The 18,622-nt window shown below is 66.0% G+C and overlaps 1 protein-coding gene and 1 long non-coding RNA gene across 6 annotated transcripts; one reads left to right on the forward strand and one right to left on the reverse strand.

Moving 5' to 3' along the window:
- Positions 1-1,348: 1,348 nt before the first annotated feature.
- Positions 1,349-17,948, forward strand: ADSS1 (adenylosuccinate synthase 1). 4 transcript variants are annotated; one of them, XM_046010070.1, is made up of 13 exons: positions 1,349-1,581; positions 9,194-9,296; positions 11,328-11,390; positions 12,189-12,239; positions 12,567-12,633; positions 13,397-13,504; positions 13,604-13,685; positions 14,388-14,514; positions 14,663-14,817; positions 15,232-15,356; positions 16,131-16,228; positions 17,347-17,496; positions 17,574-17,948. In XM_046010070.1, the coding sequence occupies exons 1-13, from the start codon at positions 1,390-1,392 to the stop codon at positions 17,624-17,626; spliced, it is 1,374 nt and encodes a 457-aa protein (XP_045866026.1). In that variant the 5' UTR covers positions 1,349-1,389; the 3' UTR covers positions 17,627-17,948. The 4 variants fall into 4 exon arrangements, with proteins under 4 accessions (XP_045866026.1, XP_045866024.1, XP_045866025.1 ...); XM_046010068.1 differs by having other exon boundaries at positions 13,397-13,685; XM_046010069.1 differs by having other exon boundaries at positions 17,347-17,948.
- LOC123944739 lies at positions 9,290-17,439 on the reverse strand. Of its 2 annotated transcripts, none has more exons than XR_006818843.1 (5): positions 17,352-17,439; positions 16,040-16,254; positions 11,227-11,355; positions 10,794-10,966; positions 9,290-9,428 (listed from the first exon to the last, which is right to left on the reverse strand). It is a non-coding gene; the product is annotated as an uncharacterized LOC123944739 (long non-coding RNA). The 2 variants fall into 2 exon arrangements; XR_006818842.1 differs by having other exon boundaries at positions 17,306-17,376.
- Positions 17,949-18,622: the final 674 nt, after the last annotated feature.

The raw sequence follows: 18,622 nt of genomic DNA on the forward strand, positions 1-18,622 counted from the left end.
GGGAGGCTCACAGCAAACAGCCCTTCCCGCCTGGCTCCCTTCGGCCACCAGGCCGCCTTTCCCTCTCCATGGCCAGCGTCTGGGCCCCAGCTCCGCTCCCACCGCCGTCCCCCGGTAACACCCAGGCACCCTGGCCACAGTCCCTGCTGGCCACCCGATGCCTGCTCGCCCCGGCCTGCCCAGAGCCTCGGGCCCTCCTGTCCCTGTTCAGCCACTTCCCACAGGTGGGCAAGGGGGTGCTGCTGTCCCCCAGGAAGGCCAAGGACGGGAAGCCTGCCCCTCACACCCCACTTACTGCTTGCATTACGGCATTTCCCCACAGCAATGCCGGGAGAAGGGAGCCAGTCGCGTCCCCGTGGGAGAGAACAGGGTCCCGGTGGGAGCCCAGGGGACTGTAGGGAGGGAACAGGAGGAGAGGACGAAGGAGGGCGGGCGGACTCTCCATGAGTGACCTCTGTGTGACTCTTCTCTTTCTCTGTGGGAACTTCTGGTCCCCCTGGGGGAGCCCACGGAGCTGCAGGCTAATTGCTGGGCTCCGGGTCCCTCTGTACTGAAGACAGTCCCCCCACCAGAGAGGGAACAAGGTCTCCTGGCCCTGGGGAAGGGACCCGTAGTACCCTACTGCCCACAGGGGTCCATCCCTGGCCCCTTCTCCCAGTGGGGCCAGCCATGTCCAAACCCGAGTCCACACGGGATATTTGGGGGGCAGGGTAGGCCCCGCAGGAGCCCAGCAGACGTTGCAAATGCTCTCCAGAAGCCCAGGCCCTCCAGAGGTGGGCCAAGAAAGGGTCCACCGCGGGGCCTCTTGGAGCCTGCCAGCAGCCGCGGACCGGCATGTCGGTCCCACCACCGCTCCTCGTTGCTGGACACTGAGCCCGAGAGTGTGGGCAGGGGTGCTGGGGAGGGGACATGCTGTCCTCCCCCACCAGAGCGCGTGCATCGGCCGCGGACCAAGCTTCACCGCAGGCAGGCGCCCTCTCCAAACCCCCAGTGGGGCGTGAGTTCGCGGCTCCCCCTCTCACCCTGAAGAGGGTCCCCTGGGGTTTCTAAAACCCTGAGTTCCGGGCCTGGTGAGGACCCATGGGAGTGGGGACCCAGGTCCCGTCCCGGAGCAGGGCCGCACAGGTGTCCCCGGGAGTGTCCCCGTGGGGGGGAACCTAGCCGGCTGTCCTTGTGCCCCCGCCTCCAGAAGTGGGTGCCCGGGGCCGCCGCTCTCCCGCGGTGGCTGGGCGGGCAGGGGCGGGACCCGGCAGCCTGGAGGTCACCGAGAGGCGCCACTGCACCAGCCTGGCCCGCCCCCGGCCCGCCCCCTGCCCCGGGCGGGCTCCTTTTAATGGCACAGCGGCCGGGCTCTCCCGTGGCCCAGCGCAGCCGAGGAGCCAGACCAACATGTCGGGGACCCGCGCCTCCAACGACCGGCCCCCAGGCTCGGGCGGCGTCAAGCGTGGCAGGCTGCAGCAGGAGGCGGCGGCCGCCGGCTCCCGGGTGACCGTGGTGCTGGGCGCGCAGTGGGGGGACGAGGGCAAAGGCAAGGTGGTGGACCTGCTGGCCACGGACGCCGACATCGTCAGCCGCTGCCAGGTGCGGGCCCCCCCAGCCAGCCAGCCCCCTCCTTCCCTTGGGCCTGGGGCCCTGTCCTCCCGCACCCGACCTGGACACGCCTCTTGGACGCCTCCCCTCCCTGGACGCCCCCCTCCCTGGACGCCCTCCCCTCGGCCACCGGACCCTTCTACACGCACGCACTCCCCTCCCCCCTCACTCCGCAGCCTGCCTTCCCCACCCAGCCCCACCCCTCCAGGCTGTGGGCCAGGGCGGAGCTATAAATGCCTGTGCTGAGCTGGGGACACCCGATCTCCGGGGGGGGTGGGGGGGGGTGGGGGGGTGCACCGCGGGTGTGCCGCCGGGCCCTCCGGCGTGGGGGCGGGGTGGGGGCCCAGCTCCTGGCTGCTCTGAGACACCCGCCCTCCTCACTGGGACTGGTACGGAGCCAAGAGCAGGCAGAGGCAGGGGCAGGACCATGGACTAGGACCAGAAGGAAGACAGGCCAGGGTCAAGGAGGGTCCCCGGCCAGACTCGGGGCGGGGGGGGGGCCACGGATGGCTGGCCAGGGTGACCCAGTGTCTGGCGGTGCCAACGGGGAGGCCAGACATGGGCTCTGTCCCCAAGGTCCCAGGGTGACCACTGCCAGCTGTGGGCTGTCCTCAGGGCTGCTCCCTGGGGCCACCGCCCCTGTGCTAGGACTGAGAGCTATGCTTGGCGCTGGGGCTTAGAGCTCAGGGCACAGAGCGGGCCGGTTTTAGGGTGCATGTTTTGGCTGTGTGGGGTTTGGAGCCATGCCCACAAACACCGCTCCAAATGGGGAAGGGGCATCCCCTGAGCTCTTCGTCTGGTGTGGGGCGTCATTCCCAGCTCCTGCCAGAAAGGCTAGGGCGGGGGCCCACTCCCAGGGAAGGAAATGGGCCCCATGCTAGGCTCACAGAACACCTCAGCCGCTCTCTGCGTCACTCCTGTCCCACACAGACAGTGGGTTCTGGAAGGTGCATCCCAACCTCATAGAGAGACCTCCTACCCGTTCTGCCCCAAGCCAGGTGAGCAAGCCTAATCCCGGCCCCGGACAGCCTCCAGGAGCCAGAGGCGGTCTCCGGGCACCCTGCTGCTTGAGCTAGGGGCCCTTGCCCCTCCACAGCTGGGCACACGGTGCCACTGCCCTCCATGTAACCTGCTGGCTCCAGTGAGCCTCCCAAGTCTGTCTGTGGCCCGTCTCCCTTCTGAAGAGCCCGGAGGGCTCTGCAGGCCATCCTGGCCACGGAAATGGCTCTGGCGTGGGTCCTCCCTGCTCTGCCGCACGGGTCAGCAGGACAGGACCTGCCAAGCACAGAGCAGGCGGGAGCCCCGTCACCTGACCTGGGGGCCCACGGGGCACCCTCGCCCCTAGCTGACTTCTCAGACTGAGATCAGATGCGTCTCTGCCTGCAGGAGTCCCGGGTGACCTAGCAGTGGGGACAGCTGGGGGCTGTCCTGGGAGCCCAAGGTGCCTTCTTCCCTCCAGCCCACAGCCAGTGTGGTGGAGCGGGGAAAAGGAGGCCCAGAACAGCGGAGGAGGGAGAAGCAGCAGCCCACCTGGGCCCTCCCGTGTGCCACCCACCCACAGAGACCACACAGGCTGTCCGGGGATGTGCAGTGAGGGCCCCGCGCTGGCCCTGGGGAAGCTGCCATGAAGCTCAAAGTCACGGCTGCGGGCGCACAGAGCCAGCCCCAGCCCTGACCCCGGGAGCCGGCAGCGCGAGGGAGCAGGGGGCTTCGGGAAGCGGGCAGGGGGGCACGTGCAGTGGGCAGGAGTCCTGTCTGGGTGGCTGCCTGGAAGGGCTGAAGCCGGCCAGCCCCAGTGACCAGAAGTGTCCCTGGCCTGTCACTTGGGCCCGGGGCTGTCCTGAGTGTCAGCTGGACCGCCCAGCTCCACGCTGCCTCTGCCGACCCTCACCACCGGCAGCCCTGTCCCCTCCCCGCTCCGATTCAGCACCTCTCTGGAGCCCTCCGGGGCCTGCAGCGGTCTAGAGCCAGGCCCACCTGCTCCCCCACGGCTGGTTTCTTCCCTGTCAGTCTCGCGGGGCCTGTGCCCAGCACCCCAGCACTCCCCCACTGCCTTCCCCACTGTCCGGGGTCTTGGGCTTGGGTCCCTCCTGCTGTTTTCTGTGTCCTTTGGGGGGCAGCCTCCCCTTCTCACTGGAAGGATGGCACACATCCCACCTCCCTGCCACTCCCGCAGGACCCCCAGCCGCCCTTTGTCCCACGCTCTGGGCCTATGGGGGCTGCTGTGGGGCACCTGGGGTCGGGGCAGGGCAGGGAAGGCCTCCCTTGGCTCATGGCGGTGCAGGTTCCCTCTGGGCCATGTCACGGCGCCCCTGGGAACCGCTGCTGGCGTGCCCGTTCTCCACGGGGACTTGGGGCCGGCACACCGGCTGTGAGCTCTGCCCTCCCGTCTTGGGAGTCCACACACCTCCCCTGGGCTCTGTCTTCTGTTTGCCGGCACCCCTCCTGCTGCTCAACCCTGTCCCCGGCCTGGAGTCGGCCCCAGGCCCAAGCAGCCAGCTGCTCACGCCCAGCCCTTCCTCCATTTCCAAAGTTATTTTGTCCAGAAGGCTCTGGGGCACCCTTGCCAGGACTGCCGCGGATGGGATTTAAAATTCTCTCCTTTGCAACGGAAGCATCCATGGTACCGGGGTTCCATGGGTGACCGTGTTCAGGACAAGGGTGCTGTGTTTCTCTGTTTCCGCCACAGCCTACGTGCAATCACCCATCTGGGGGGCATGCGCGTCCATCCAGATCACACCCCGGGAAGGGCCAGCGACTCGAGCTGCTGGTGGAGAGCTATGGTTCTGTACATGGTGGTCTCACTCTGAAGGGCCATGTCCTGCAGATCGCGGGGGCTCTGGGACCTCTCTCGCCACGTGGGTGTCAGGAGATACCGAGCCTCACCTCGAACCCCGAGCTGGTCAGCGCCTTCCATGGGACAAGGGGTGGGGAGAGCCTGTCGTTGCTTCCAGAAGCAGGCGTCCCTGCATGTCTGCATCCTCTGATGCTTGGGGGGCGGGCACCCCCCAGCTAACACAGCTCTTGGTGGCCGTGGAAGTGTCTGCAAAGGGCAGCTGTCACCTGTCTGGAGCCCCTGAGCTCTCCCTCCCACCCCCGTGCGGCGCTGAGCCCAGGGCCACTCTGCGTGGGGTTGAGTGAGTGAACAGCGGCAGCGGGCGAGGGAAAGGACTGTGTAGGTGGGTGGACTTCAGGTCGGGTCCCCGCGTCTCCACCCTGAGAGCAGGTCACTTGCCGTGTGTCACCCAGGACCCAGACTCAGCCGGACCCCTACTGCACCCGGGGCTGGCCAGGAGCCGCTGCTCCGCTCCCCTGCTCTGCTCCCTGCTCCCCTCCCCTGCTCTGCTCCCTGCTCCCCTCCCCTGCTCTGCTCCCTGCTCCCCTCCCCTGCTCCTCTTGCCCACGCATCCGGGCTCAGACCAGGGCTGGGGATGGACGTGGGCAGAGGAGCGCCTCCCTCTCCGAGAGCTGGACTGGGGAGGCCAGCGGGCTCTGTAGCTGCGGGGGCGCGGGGGGGCAGGGCTCTCAGAGAAATGAGATCAAGAATGTTGGGGAGAGGGGGAGTCTGGAGCTCACGGGCCTGGGGCCCCTCGAAGCTGATGGGGTGGGGGTGCATCACAGGACAGATGACCAGGCCAGTGCCTCCCTGGGAATCAGGGCCGAGGGCATGGGGGCCAAAGGAGCCCTCCAGAACAGCGTGGAGACGCGTGTTGTCGGGGGTTCAGGGAGAACGGGAGGGGTGGGGCCCCTGGCAGGTCAAGGGTCAGCGGAAGGCCATCCACGCGGACACCGGCAGGGCACTCGGGACGAGGGCTGGTGCACCGAGGCAGGAAGGGGACAGATGCTGGCGTGCGAGGATACACGTGGGAGACGGGGGTTGCCCAATGTGCTCCGCGGGGAGCCCTGGGAGTGGGGTGGGCGCCCCAGGGGCACCCTTGAGCCCCCGCAGTCTGCCCCCACCAGGCACACTCACTGCCCACCCCGCCCCATGGCCTCCGAGGAGGGGCAAGAGCCCCGACTAGCGATGGACCCTCTGAGCCGGCTGAGCTCACCCCTCACTGTCCTGAGGCCTGCGCCCATGGGTGCCTGACCCGACTCGGGGACCGAAGGCCTACCCTGTTGCTGCAGGAGCAGGTCCCCCAGACTGGGAACGGCCCCCAGCAGATTCAGGGGCTCCACAGAAGGTGGCAGGAAAGGGGGGCCGGGAAGATGGTTCTCACAGGCTTTCTGTCCGCCAGGTCTTGGGGCCCAGTGGGGACGTCAGAGCTGGCTCTCAGGGCTGCACAAGCCTCGAGGTGCCCAAGAGGGTGTCTGAGGCCGTGCTCTCTCGCTGCCAGGTGGGGACCCGAGAGGGGGTTTGCACTGTGTGGCTCCTGGCCACCGCTCACACTCCCACAACGGGCCTTGTGTGTACCTCAGACTGGGCAGTCCCTGGGGAGGGCTCCCTGCGCCTGGGCCCCTTTCCCTGGTCCCAAGGAGAGTGGGCCCGCTGGCCTTCTGCAGGGACAGAAGGTTCAGAGCTGCCCAGGTTTCCGAGTGGGCCGGCCTTGGCCTTGGTCCTATTCCTGGGTCCAGGAGTGAGAGCCCCCTTTTCTGCCTCCAGTGGGGCAGCTGGCTGGGGCTTCTGTGAAGTTTGGGCAGGGTGGCGAGAGTGGCTTCAGTGTCCGTGGTCGGTCCGGAGCTGGGGCTGACCCAAGGCTCTGCCACAGAGGGAGGACCTGGAGGCAGGCAGAGCCCCAGAGGGGACACCCCGAGCCCTGCCTCTGTGCCCAGCTCCCACCTGACTTGGCCCGTCCCCTGGGGTACAAAGGTAAGGGGAGTTCTGCTCCAGGGAGCCATGGGGCCGACGGTGAAACAGATCTGGGGGTCGCCCCAGGCTGCCCTGAGTTCCAGGACGGTCCTCGCTCACTCTCTCAGGGCACAAAGTGTGGAACCTCCAGAGCCTGTCCTCCTAGGCTGAGCCGCCCAAGAGGGAAAGGGACCAGGCCAGGCCGGATGTTCACACCTGCTCTCACTGGGACCCTGGCCAAGCTCCTCCCTCCACGTGGTTTTCCAAACCGGCTGGAGCTGGGGAGCTGCACCCCCAGCCCGAAGGCCCCCAGGCCTGGTCCTTTTTGGGCCGCGGGGGCAGGTGGCAGTGGGAATGAAGCCTAAGGAGGGCGTGGGGGTTCCTGCCCCATCTCACCAGCTGGACCGCGGTCTCTGGGACCATCGCCCTGAGCCTCGGTGGAGCTGCTGGGAGAAGCTCCCCGCAGGTCAGCAGGCCCTGGGCTCAGCGTCCTGGGGTGAGCTCCTGCCCCCTGGGAGTGGGCTGCGGTCTGAGGCCTGGGCCCTGCCGCTGGCCCGGGTCATCTGATGCCCACTGGGCCACAGTGGCCTGTGCTGTTCCCAGGTGCCCGTGTTCACCCCACACAGAGACGGGTGCGCTCCACAGTGCTTCTGGTCTCCGTGTATGTCCTCAGGTCAGCCGACATTGGCCCTGAGCACCGGGAGGGCAGGCGGCGGGAAGGGTGCTGTCCAGCCCGGCTGCGGCAGGTGCGAAGCCACTGTGGGGAAAAGCGAAGCCACTGTGGGGAAAAGCGTTCGCAGAGAGGCAGGGTCCTGCGTCCGGAACAGCCTAGATCCTGCCCTGAACTCCCTTCTCTTGGGACCCCAGAGCCCCCCATTGGCCAATGGAGACCCCAGAGCCCCCATTGGCCAATGGAGACCACACCCCCAGCTCCCCTCGCATGAGATACGATTCTGGCTGGGGTGCCCACGTGAGGGGAGGCAGCAGAGCAGGGTAGGGGAAGGGGTCCTCCTCTGAGCCCAGCCTCCCCTGCTGCGTCTCCCCCACCCCATCAGCTCCGCTCTCCTTTCCCCTCCCTCCAGCCGCCCCGCCTCACCTGCCACTACCGTCTCTGTCCTGAACCCCTGGAGCTGCCTGTCCACCCTTGCTCACGGGGTGGCCCCCTGGGCTCCCAGACCCCCACAGGCCCCTTTGTCCTTCCCGTCTGCTCCCCGCAGCCCATCCATCTCCATCGTTCCCTCAGAGGCTGCGGTCAGTTCCCACAGCCAGTGACCTGGGAGCCCCAGGGCAGCTCGGCTCCCACTGGTGACGGGGAGCTGGGAGGACACGGTCACAGTAGGGTGTCAAGTGCACGCCTGGACTGCGGGGACCCTGGGAGTCTGTCAGAGACACCCTCCACGCCATGTCGGGAGCAGCGGGAGCAGACGCACCGGACCGTCCACGCGCATTCCAGACGCGCAGCGCTCGGGCCGTCTGGGCCTCCGCAGACCCGGCTGCCAGCAGGAGCACCCTGGGCAGCCGGCAGCGCTCACAGGGCGGGGATGGGGAGCAGGGGCACTGCGGACATCGAGGAGACGCATTCAGACCCCAATCCCACTGCTTCCTGTACCGAGGCCTGACGTGAGGTCCGGGAGCGAAAGCCACTGGGTCTGTGGTCTCTGCTGTCTCCTCTTGCTGTCCCCAAGCGCCCTGCCACCCCCTGCCCGGGCTGTTTGGGTGCAGGAACTGGGAGATATCAATTTCATCCAGATTCTCCGGGAGGAACAGGTGCTCCCGGCTGGCAGATGGGGGAGGAGGCCACCGTCACTCAGGCCTGCCTGGGATGGGCAAGACCAAGGCCACTAAGAGCCTGCAGCCCCGTGCCGTGCCCCCTCTTTGCAGCAGGACAGGGTGTGGCAAGGACTGGGCCTTGGTCGTGGAGGGGCCCTGTGGGTAAGCCGGTGTCTGCGGTGGGGCTGGGCTGAGGACAGGGCACGGGCACGAGCCAGCATGTTCCCCACCCAGGGGCACCCCCAAGGGTCCTTTGTGGCACACTGGGGGGGCCCACCATGTCCTCTGCTGGTGGGAACAGCAGGCTGGGCACCCCTCCTGGGGCTGGATCTCCTGGGGCCCCCTCAGCCAGCCCCAGCCCCCTATCAGCAAGAGTTCCACAAAGAAAGGACCCTGTCATCTGGGTGTCCCCAAGGACAGAGTTAGACTCAGAGCCGTGTTTTCCTTTTTATTCTTAGATGGCAGGCCCAGGTGGAGCGGTCCCTGCTCAAGGGGCTGGGGGGTGCCGGCCTTGTCAATGGCTACACCTGTCCCTCACCCCGTCCCAGACGACGGTGCTGTCTACACCCACCCTCTGCCGCCAGGGAGCTTGTGCTGCGGGGCCTGGATTTGTGCTTCCTGGAGAGGCTGCCCTCATTCCTGCATCAGAGGAGGGCCCTCCAGAGTGGCTTGTAGAGGGGACCTGTGCCAAGCCAGCCTCCTTGGGGCATCAGCATGGGCCCATGCGATGGTCCTGGGCCAGGGAGCGGGGGGCAGGGAGAGTGGGACCAGCCCGGGTCCGCTCCAAGCCAGTCCCCTCGCCGGGCCTCTGCACCTCATCCATGGCGTGGGTCGGTAACCCGGTGCACCCACACATGCATCAGAGCCAACCACGGCTCCAGAGGCCCCAAGTCCAAGTGTGGACAGTGTCCTGCACGTCCTGGGGGACAGAACCACTGCCCTAAGCCACCTGTGTTTGGAGCTGGTCCAGAGCGAGGCTGGACAGGCCCTCCCGGGCAGGCCAAGCCCTGAGGCTCCCGCGTACTCATCGGGGTTCTCTCCCAGGGGGGCAACAACGCCGGGCACACCGTGGTGGTGGACGGCAGGGAGTACGACTTCCACCTGTTGCCCAGCGGCATCATCAACACCAAGGCCGTGTCCTTCATCGGTGAGTGCCGGCGGCCGGGGTCCCACGCGTGTCGGCAGCACAGGCCGGGGCGTCGTCCAGTCCAGGGCGCCCTTGCACGTGGGGCTGGACGCAGCAGGAGAGCGGGGCTGGCGCGCGGGCAGGGACCCTGTCCTGGGGCGGACGCAGCAAGAGAGCGGGGCTGGCGCTGGCAGGGACCCTGTCCTGGGGGCCGCCCAGCCTGGGCCAGAGGGACCGAGGGCGGAGGCTGCAGGGAGCTGCGTGTGAGAGCTGTTTGCACGGTGGGAGTAAGTGTGTGTGGGTGTGAGTCCGTGAGCAAGTGTGCCGTGCAAATAGGTGTGCGGGCAGGTGTGTGTGTGCACGCGCGTGCACAAGCGTGAGCAGGGCGCACGGGCGGACGCCCAGCCTGCTGGCTCCCCTTGCCTCCCCCTCCCCACAGCACGCCTGCCCAGGCTGGAGCCTTCCCTGCCCTTCAGGGTCCCTCCAGCCTCTAGGACTGTGGGGTCTCCTGCTCTCTCTGTCTCTGCCCCTCTCTCCCCCTGCCTCCCTCCCCCCTCGGCTCTTAGATGGAGCCTCCCTGGCCTAGAGCAGCCCACCCCAACCCAGATGCCCTCCTGCAGCGGCCAGGACACTTCCTCTGGCTCCTTCTGGGGCTGACCCAGACCACCTTCGTGCCTTCTCTGTGCCCAACGTCCCTGCCCCGGTTGGGAAGCCCAGTGAGGGCACAGGGCCGCCAAAGGGAGGGGAGTGTTGGCTGAGGGGCCGCGTGCGGTCAGGCTGTGCCGGGGACCGACCCGGGCTGCTGTGTGGGTGAGGACAGCACGGTGACACCGAGGGCTCACCCAGGGCGGGGCTCCGGGCAGGCTCTCCTGCAGCCCTCTCCTGGCCCAGCCTCATCCGCTGGGCCCTGCGCCCCAGCTGGTGGGAAGTGAGGCCAGGGAGGCCCTACTTGGAGCTGGGGTGGGTCAGGGTCAGCAGTCAGAGCCCAGGCTGCGTGGTCGCGGGGAGCATCGCGGGGGGCGCCCGGCAGCGCGCTCCGCAGGGGGCGAACGTGCCTAACTCAGCCAGCTGCCCCTCGGCTTGCGACACTCCCCGGGCCCCTGCCACGTGGCCACTTCAGGACGCCCTGGCATTTAGGTGACCTTTTGTACTCGGCGCGGCTTGCACAGTCTGAACCACTGCCATCTGGACCCACATCCTGTGTCCCTCAGCGGGGCCTACGCCACCGGCAGCCCCGGGGGGACCACAGGGGGTGGGGCAGGGGAAGGGCTCCTCCTGGGAAGGCAGCAGGTGGCCTGGCTGGCTGCCTTCCAAGAGAAAAGGGACAGCATTTCGCTTCGGCCTGGACCCCACGCTAACGTGCCGTGTGACCTGGGGCCAGTCGCCTTTCTCCTCTGGGCCTCAGTCCGCCCCTGTGAACAATGTCCACGGGTCGGACTTCAGCGTCCCAGGGAGGGAAGGCACAGCGCCCAGAGGCCCTGCTCGGGCCGGGAAGGGTCTTTCACACCATTTTCTCACCACTCGAGTGAACCATCCCAGCCTCCCGAGGCTTCCATGCTGTTGACGTTCAGCACGATTCTGCGCCGGGGCTCGGTCCTCACCCCTGGCCGTGCCCGCCACCGATCACTGGGACGCCTCCGCTCTCGGGCTCTGCACCTGCTTCTGTTCTTTGGTTTCGGCCACTTCTTCTCCTGGCGTGAACACACACCTTGTAAACCCACCAGTCTAGCCGCTTCGACATGCAGAGCTCGGTGCCGTGAAGCTCGCTCACACTGCCCGTCTCCAGAGCTTTCCGTTTCCCCAGCCTGAAAGTGTCCCCATTCAACACTAACCCTGTCCCCCTCCCCAGCCCCTGGCATCACCCCTCCTGTCCCTGCAAATCGGACTCCTCTAGGGACCCCCGTGAGTGGAATCACGCAGGGTCTCTGTCCTTTGGACCTGCCTGTGTCACCTGGCAGTGTCCTCAAGGGTCGTCCGTGTTGTAGCAGGTGTCAGAATTCCCTTCAACGTCGGCTGCCACCGTGCAACTCAGTCCCCTGTGGTGTGTTGCAGGCAACGGGGTGGTCGTCCACTTACCCGGCTTGTTCGAAGAAGCAGAAAAGAATGAGAAGAAAGGTAAGTCTGAGTCCGCGCACACGGGCCCTGGCCTGGGCCAGTCCCCAGCAGTGCGGTGGCCTGCGCCTCCCGCGTGGGTTCTTGGGGGGTGGGGGGATCTCTCTCCCCAGCTCAGCAGGCCCCCACCTGCCTCCCGCTGGCTCGGCCCGTGCAAAAAGCTGGGTCTGCACTCGGGATGCAAGGCCCCAAAGTATGGCTGTGGGCCTCAGTGTTTACGGGGAGTTTTCATGACGCTGGGGACAGGGGGCATGGAGGATCCCGCTCAGGAAGTCTGGAAGGGGCCCTGGGACCTAGAGTTTGATGAAGCCTCCCAGGATACCCGATGTCCGGCCAGGTTGCGGGACCACGGGGCCAACCACGCCTACAGGGAAGGATGTGGTTCCTGGGGGTTCCTGGGCCCAGGAGGCAGGCAGTGACCAAGGCCACCGGCCAGGGTGTCTGAGCAACCTGCCCCCTGGGAAGACTATCTAGACGGGGCAGCGCAGAGACCCTGGTGGGGTCCGAGGAGGAAGCAGGGCTGGGCCTCTGGGCCTGAGTTCCAGACAGGAGCGGGAAGAGAAAACGGGAAACTGACCCTGGCCTGAGCACCAGGAAGTGCCAGGACAGAGGTCCCGCAGGGGCTGGGGTGAGACTCCCGGCCCTCGGCGGGGTAGCGGGCCCTCGGCGGGTAGCGGGGCCGTGAAGGGAGGGCACACCCACATGATCTTTGTGGACTCTTGCCCTGGGTGGGAACTGGGCCGGCTGCCCAGCCTTGGCCGCGCTGCCCGGCACCGCTGACCGCCCGCCGTGTGACCGCAGGTCTGAAGGACTGGGAGAAGAGGCTCGTCATCTCCGACCGCGCGCACCTCGGTAAGCACACCGCCGCCGGCCTGCCCCCGGAACAGCCGCCCCGCGATGGCCCCCTCCCCCACACACCGAGCCCACGTAGCCCCACGGGGCCTTCTCTGAGAACTGCCGAGTAGGCAGGGGGTCGGAATCACGGTCCCCATTGGCAGATGGGAAAACTGAGGCCCAAAGGGACTCCCGGTCACATGTGAGCGTGCGCTGGGCAGAGACAGGTTGTAGTGTGTCCCCTTTCAAACTGGACCACCTGTCCCGGGCAGCCCGGGCACGGGCAGGGGAGCCCCATAACCCGGTGTCTGTCTCTCGCCCGGGGACTCTCACCGGGCCGCGCAGTGTTTGACTTTCACCAGGCGGTCGATGGGCTGCAGGAAGTGCAACGGCAGGCCCAGGAGGGCAAGAAGTGAGTATCTCCAGGGGCTCCTCTCGTCTCGGTGGCTCTCGAGTCTGGGAGCTCTGCAGTGTGCCGACTGGGGGGACGGGGTCCCCTTGAAGCCACCACGACCATAGACACCCAGCACAGCCTGACCCCATACACAGGCCCCCCACACCCTGGCCCCACAAGCACACACAGCTGTGACTTTGTCTTCTGAAGATATTTATGAGAATGTGCGGGGCGCTGGTTCTCCAACCAGGACAGGGTGAAGCCAGGGGCGTCCTGCCCCACCGAGCGACACGCTCACTGGCCACCTGTGTGCACGCACTCCCACGTGTGTGCGGCACACACTCACAGCCACATGCGCCAGGTGGACGCTGAGCGAGCTGTTCACTGAGCCTGGCGCGAGGGCAGTGGCCGGCAGGGGGCACAAGGTGGATGTGGCCAGTGTGCCCAGCCCCCCGGAGGGCAGCGTCCTCCATGCCCGACCAGAGGGAAGCTGGGCCCCAGAGCAGGCAGGACATCTGAGAGCCAAGGCATGGAAGGTCGGGAGGGCTATGCCTGGCCCAGGATCCCTGTGGGGGCCCCAGCCCCCGATTCCTGACAACAGTAGAGAGGCCAGTGGGATTTCACAGCGTCCCAGACTGCAGGTGCTGCCCTGGGGACCGTCCCTCCCAGCTCAACCCTTGTTTATAACGGGGTGCTGCCTGGCACCCTGAGCGCCCGGGTCCTCCCGGCCCCAGCAGGCCGCAGGACAGGCCCCTCGGGCTCACGGCCGCCTGTCTTTCAGTATCGGCACCACCAGGAAGGGCATCGGACCCGCCTACTCTTCCAAGGCCGCCCGCATGGGCCTCCGCGTCTGTGACCTCCTGTCGGACTTCGATGAATTTTCCGCCAGGTACCGGCGCCGCACGCAGCCCAAGGGGGGACTGCGGCTGGAGCTGCGGGCGCCGACACCCGGCGGGGCGCGGGGTCGCAGTCACTGTTGCCCCCGCAGATTCAAGAACCTGGCCCGCCAGCACCAGTCCATGTTCCCCAGCCTGGAAGTGGACATCGAAGGGCAACTCAAAAGGCTCAAGGTAGAGCAGAGGATCCGGCGCGGCGGGCGGAACCGTGGGGGGGTGGCCGGGGGGAGTTCGGCGGGAGCCTGTGGGGGAGGGCGCGCGGGGGGCTGGGGGGCCCGGTGCGGAGAGGGGCAGAGCGCAGGGGTGGGAGAGCGGCCAGCCCGCCCCACAGAGGCGCAGCTCCGCGCGGTCAGAGGCCTGGGAACGCGCAGGGACATACTGTCCCAGGCACTGCTGTGGGGTGGCTGGCGCTCTCGGGGACCACAGGCCTCCTGTGCGAACCCAGGCCACTGAGGGCAGGAGGGTCCCCCCCGCCGGAGGCCAGGCGACCAGGGGACATTTCCCAGGACCTGCTGGGGAAAGACGCTGTCCCTGTCCTATTTGGGGCAGCACAGGGTGAGAACACAAAGCCCTTCCTCAGTTTAATCCCCTCTTTGAAGGCATGTGTCCACATACGGTCACCTTCTGAGCTGCTGGGGGTCAGGACTTCAACAGATGAACCGTGGACGGGGTTGGGGGTGGGGGACAATTCAGCCCGTGGCTGCAGGAGGAGGCCACTGCGAGCCTCGCAGACAAGACCCAGATGGGCTGGGGGCCGTTCCACATCTCGGGACAGGCTAGCAGGACAGGCCCCTTTCGGGAAAGCAATGCCCTAGAACTTCAGGCTGTCCAGAGGTGCCTGGCCCCAGGCCCCAGCCTCTTCTGCCTGCCCCACAGGGCTTTGCTGAACGGATCCGACCTATGGTGCGAGATGGTGTCTACTTTATGTACGAGGCGCTCCATGGCACCCCCAAAAAAATCCTCGTGGAAGGTGCCAACGCAGCCCTCCTTGATATTGACTTCGGTAGGTCCCCAGCCTGGCTGATCTCCATGAAACCCCCTTTCCGGCCTGCTGGGGACCAGGCTGGCCACTGCCCTCTGCCAAGCCAGAGCCCGGGGCCAGCATGGTCCGCAGGGGTGGCAGGCAGCCCCTGACCGGCTCTATCTTGCAGGGACCTACCCCTTTGTGACGTCCTCCAACTGCACCGTGGGCGGCGTGTGCACGGGCCTGGGCATCCCGCCACAGAACATAGGCGAGGTCTACGGTGTGGTGAAGGCCTACACCACACGTGTGGGCATTGGGGCCTTCCCCACCGAGCAGATCAACGTGAGTCTCCATCCCAGCAGGGGGACACAGAGCCATGCGGGTGCCCAAGGGTGGGGTGTGCAGACACACAGGGCACGTGCGGAGGCAGGCGGCCACAGGTGTGTGCGAGGTGGCGCGTTCCAACAGCCCTGCACCACGCAAGCTCCCGGGGACCCGCTTTCCCCAGGAAGCACCGCAGGCAAGCCGCGTGCCTCGAGGGCCCTCAGAGCACCCCAGGTGGTGCGGCTCAGGGGCCCTCTCGGGAGTCCCCTCGGCAGTGAGGGCCCAAGGCTCTGGTCCTGAGCAGGGGTGTGTGAGGCCAGTGTGGGAAGGAGGGGAGAAGAGGGGGAGGCAGCGGAGAGAAGCACTGAGCTCAGGAGCGAGGTGCAGACTCCCCCCTTCACGCGGCCGTGGACCTGCTCTGCTGCTGTGCAGGAAATCGGGGACCTGCTCCAGAGCCGTGGCCACGAGTGGGGGGTGACCACGGGCAGGAAGAGGCGCTGCGGCTGGCTGGACCTGATGATTCTCAGATACGCTCACATGGTCAACGGCTTCACCGCGTAAGCAGCCCTTCCCACACGTGTGATGTCGGGGTGCTGGCCACAGGCTCCCCCACCCCTGCTGCGGCCGGGCCACAACAGCGGGCGACACCCGAACCGGCCATCAGCTCCTGAGCTCGAGCAGGGAAGGGGCGGCCCGAGGGCATCCTGGCACCTGGAGGTTCAGGTCGATGTCTGGAGAGAGTGTGAGCCTCCACCAAGGGCACCATGGCCCTCGGGGACACAACACCTCCGCGGGGCCTGGCCGGGCCTGACTGTCAGGAACTCCGTTAGGTCTGCGGGGGTGGGGCTGGGCGGTGGGAGGGCAACACCGTCCCCGCACGGGGACCCGCTGGCGAAGAGGCTGCACTCAGCACTGAGGTGCCGCTGCTGCAGCGAAACGGAGAACCGGGGTGGCCACAGCGGGCGCAGGACGTGCAGAGAGACCCGCCCACGAGGGAGGAAGGAGAGGGAAGGCAGAAGGAGGGGGGCCTGAGCCAGGAAGAACGGTGGCTTCACACAGCCGCTGGGTGTCCCTGGGGCGGCTGGCCACGGAGGAGGGCTGAGACCCCACACACGGCCCTGTCAGAGGGCCACTAGGGCCAGGGCCATGGGACCGAGTCCCATGGAGGCGCCCAAGGGGAGGAGACCTCAGCCAGGCAGAAGCCATGCTCCCAAGGCAGGCCACGTGTTTCTGGGCTCACCGCGTCTACACTCGCCGGCGGCTGTCAGTAGAGGGGACACGCGGGTGCGCAGGCTTCTGCAGTGCAGCTCCATATGCTGGCTTGGGGACAGGCTGGCCTTGACAAAACTAGACATCCTGGATGCCCTGGACGAGGTGAAGGTCGGCGTCTCTTACAAGCTCAACGGAAAAAGGATCCCTTATTTCCCAGGTACGGGGAGGCGGTGGCTTCTCTGTCTGTTGCATGGGAAGAGAAGGGGTGAGTCTGCAGACTGGGGGGCCAGTGGGAGCCAGGCCCCCGCTCACTCCAGACCCCGGGGACGCTTAGGCACCGCCAAGGCCCAACGCCTGGGCGCCCTGGAAGCTCCCTGGGCAGGCATGGACTGCTTTGTGCAAACGTAAAGATGACTGTCTTGCCAAAGAAAACACGGGCTCCAGTTATTTAAGACCTAACGGTTTTGTTACCGTGCCCCTTCTTTTAGAAAGCACAAAGGCGAATGTTTTCTTGGATCTTACAGTTGCGGTTCCGACTGCACTCCCCTAGCAGCCCTCTCTCCTGAGCCCGTGTAGACCCACCCCCCGTCCTCTTGGCCTGCGTCCCCTGACCCTACTGACCCCTGACCTTGGAGAAGGCACAGCGAGGGTCTGGTGTGAGCCCAGGGATCCAGGGCCCTGGGGAGCATGCAGGAAGACCCTGCGATAGACGTGTTCCGGCACCTTCATCAGTAAGGGATGGCTGGCCTCTACTGTGTCGCGTGGCGGGAGCCATATGCTCCCGGCTGGAGCAGGGTCCTTGCCCTGGGAACAGGGCAGAGATCTTTCAGGATCCCTTCATGCTTCAGGACCCTTTAGTTTCCAAGTTGCGGGGAAGGGGACGCCTGGTGGGGCTCAGTCTGTGAAACATCTCTTGATTTTGGCTCAGGGCGTGATCTTGGGATTCTAAGATCGAGCCCCGACTCAGGCTCTGTGCTCAGGGCAGAGCCTGCTGGAGATTCTCTCCCTCTGCCCCACCCCCTTGCACCCTCTCTCTCTCCAAATAAATGGGTAAATAAAATCTTTAAAAGAAAAGAATTTCCAAGTGGGGTCCATGGAATTCCTCAGCTGAGTCACCTGTGGGCGTTCTACCAGACCCCTCAGCAAGTCCATGTCCAGGGTGGTCTGGAAGAGGTATAGCCCATGTCCGAGGACCATTCCCCACTCCCCGGAACAGCAAACAGGGCCACATGCCTTCCCCCCGCTGACCACTGTGGCAAGCAGGCCCCCCAGTGGACGACCCGAACACCAGCACCTTGGGAAGGTGGGTCACCTCCCCCCACCCGGTCTCCCCAGCGAACCAGGAGATCCTGCAGAAGGTTGAAGTTGAGTACGAGACGCTGCCTGGGTGGAAGGCGGACACCACGGGCGCCAGAAAGTGGGAGGACCTGCCCCCGCAGGCCCAGAACTACGTGCGGTTCGTGGAGAATCACGTTGGAGTGGCAGGTGGGTGTCTGTGTCCTGGCCACCGCCCTGCCCTCTGCCCCCCACCTCCGGGGCTGAGCGACCCTGTTCCCTTCCAGTGAAATGGGTTGGTGTTGGCAAATCAAGGGACTCGATGATCCAGCTGTTTTAGAGACGGCGCTGGCCCAGCGGTCCCCAGCGGTCCCGTCCCACCGTGGCGGCCAGAGTCAGCGCCCGGAAGGCAGAAGTAGGAAAACTGTTCTCTGTACTTCTACATTTCTCGCTAAGCCTTCAGCTCAGCCACAGGTTCCTACGTGATCCGAACATCTGGCAGCCAGCGTCATGTCCGTTTTTTCTATGAAAACCCTGCTACTGAAAATGAGAAGCGCTCCAGCGAACTGAGGGCGCATTAACTGTCCCATGGTTGTACGGCCGGCTGGAGCCATTTAGTAATAAACATACCCAGTAGCCACTGAATGGTGGTGATCAGTCTGTCTGGTTCTGACTGTCCTTTCGTTTTGACTTTACTGAGGACAGTGGTCTGGGTTTGGGACGCACGTTTCTGGGATCACAAAGTCAAGCTGTTTGGTGGCTCAGATGGGAACGGGCCCAGGTAGGCGAGAACACAGGCATTCAGTGCATCCCAAAAAGGAACCATTACAGAAAAGCTCCCTTGAACGCTAAGCCCCATGCAAGGGCCGGGGGCAGCCCCCAGCAGCCCCTCTTCACCTCGGCTGCACACACCTGCCCTCATCCCTCTGGAGGCCACTGGACTGAATAAGCGACTTAAGTGGCCACAGCTGCACGAGCTTGTGTTCTCCACTAGAAGCTGAGTGACCTCCTTGAACAACTCTTCCAGGTCCGGGTAAATTTAGAAAAATAACCACCCCTTTGCTGTCATTTGGGAGAGGGAAGGAGTTAGATGGGGAGACCCGTCCAACTTAGGGTTAAATCCCAGCCTCGTAACTCTGACACTGCCATCCGGGCCCCAGGACATGGGTGGCGGGCCCACGGGTCTTTCTTCCCAGGCAGCACACGGGTCCAGGGCTCCAGGCCAGCGGGCTCCCACCGTGGAGACGCTGACCACGTGACAGGATCTTTAGGGCACAGGCTCCATTCGAAAAGTCCTGGGAGAGTGCCTGGGTGGCTCAGTGGGTTAAGCTTCTGC

The sequence above is a fragment of the Meles meles genome, chromosome 6 (assembly GCF_922984935.1).
Source record: "Meles meles chromosome 6, mMelMel3.1 paternal haplotype, whole genome shotgun sequence".
NCBI classification, from domain to species: Eukaryota; Metazoa; Chordata; class Mammalia; order Carnivora; family Mustelidae; genus Meles; species Meles meles.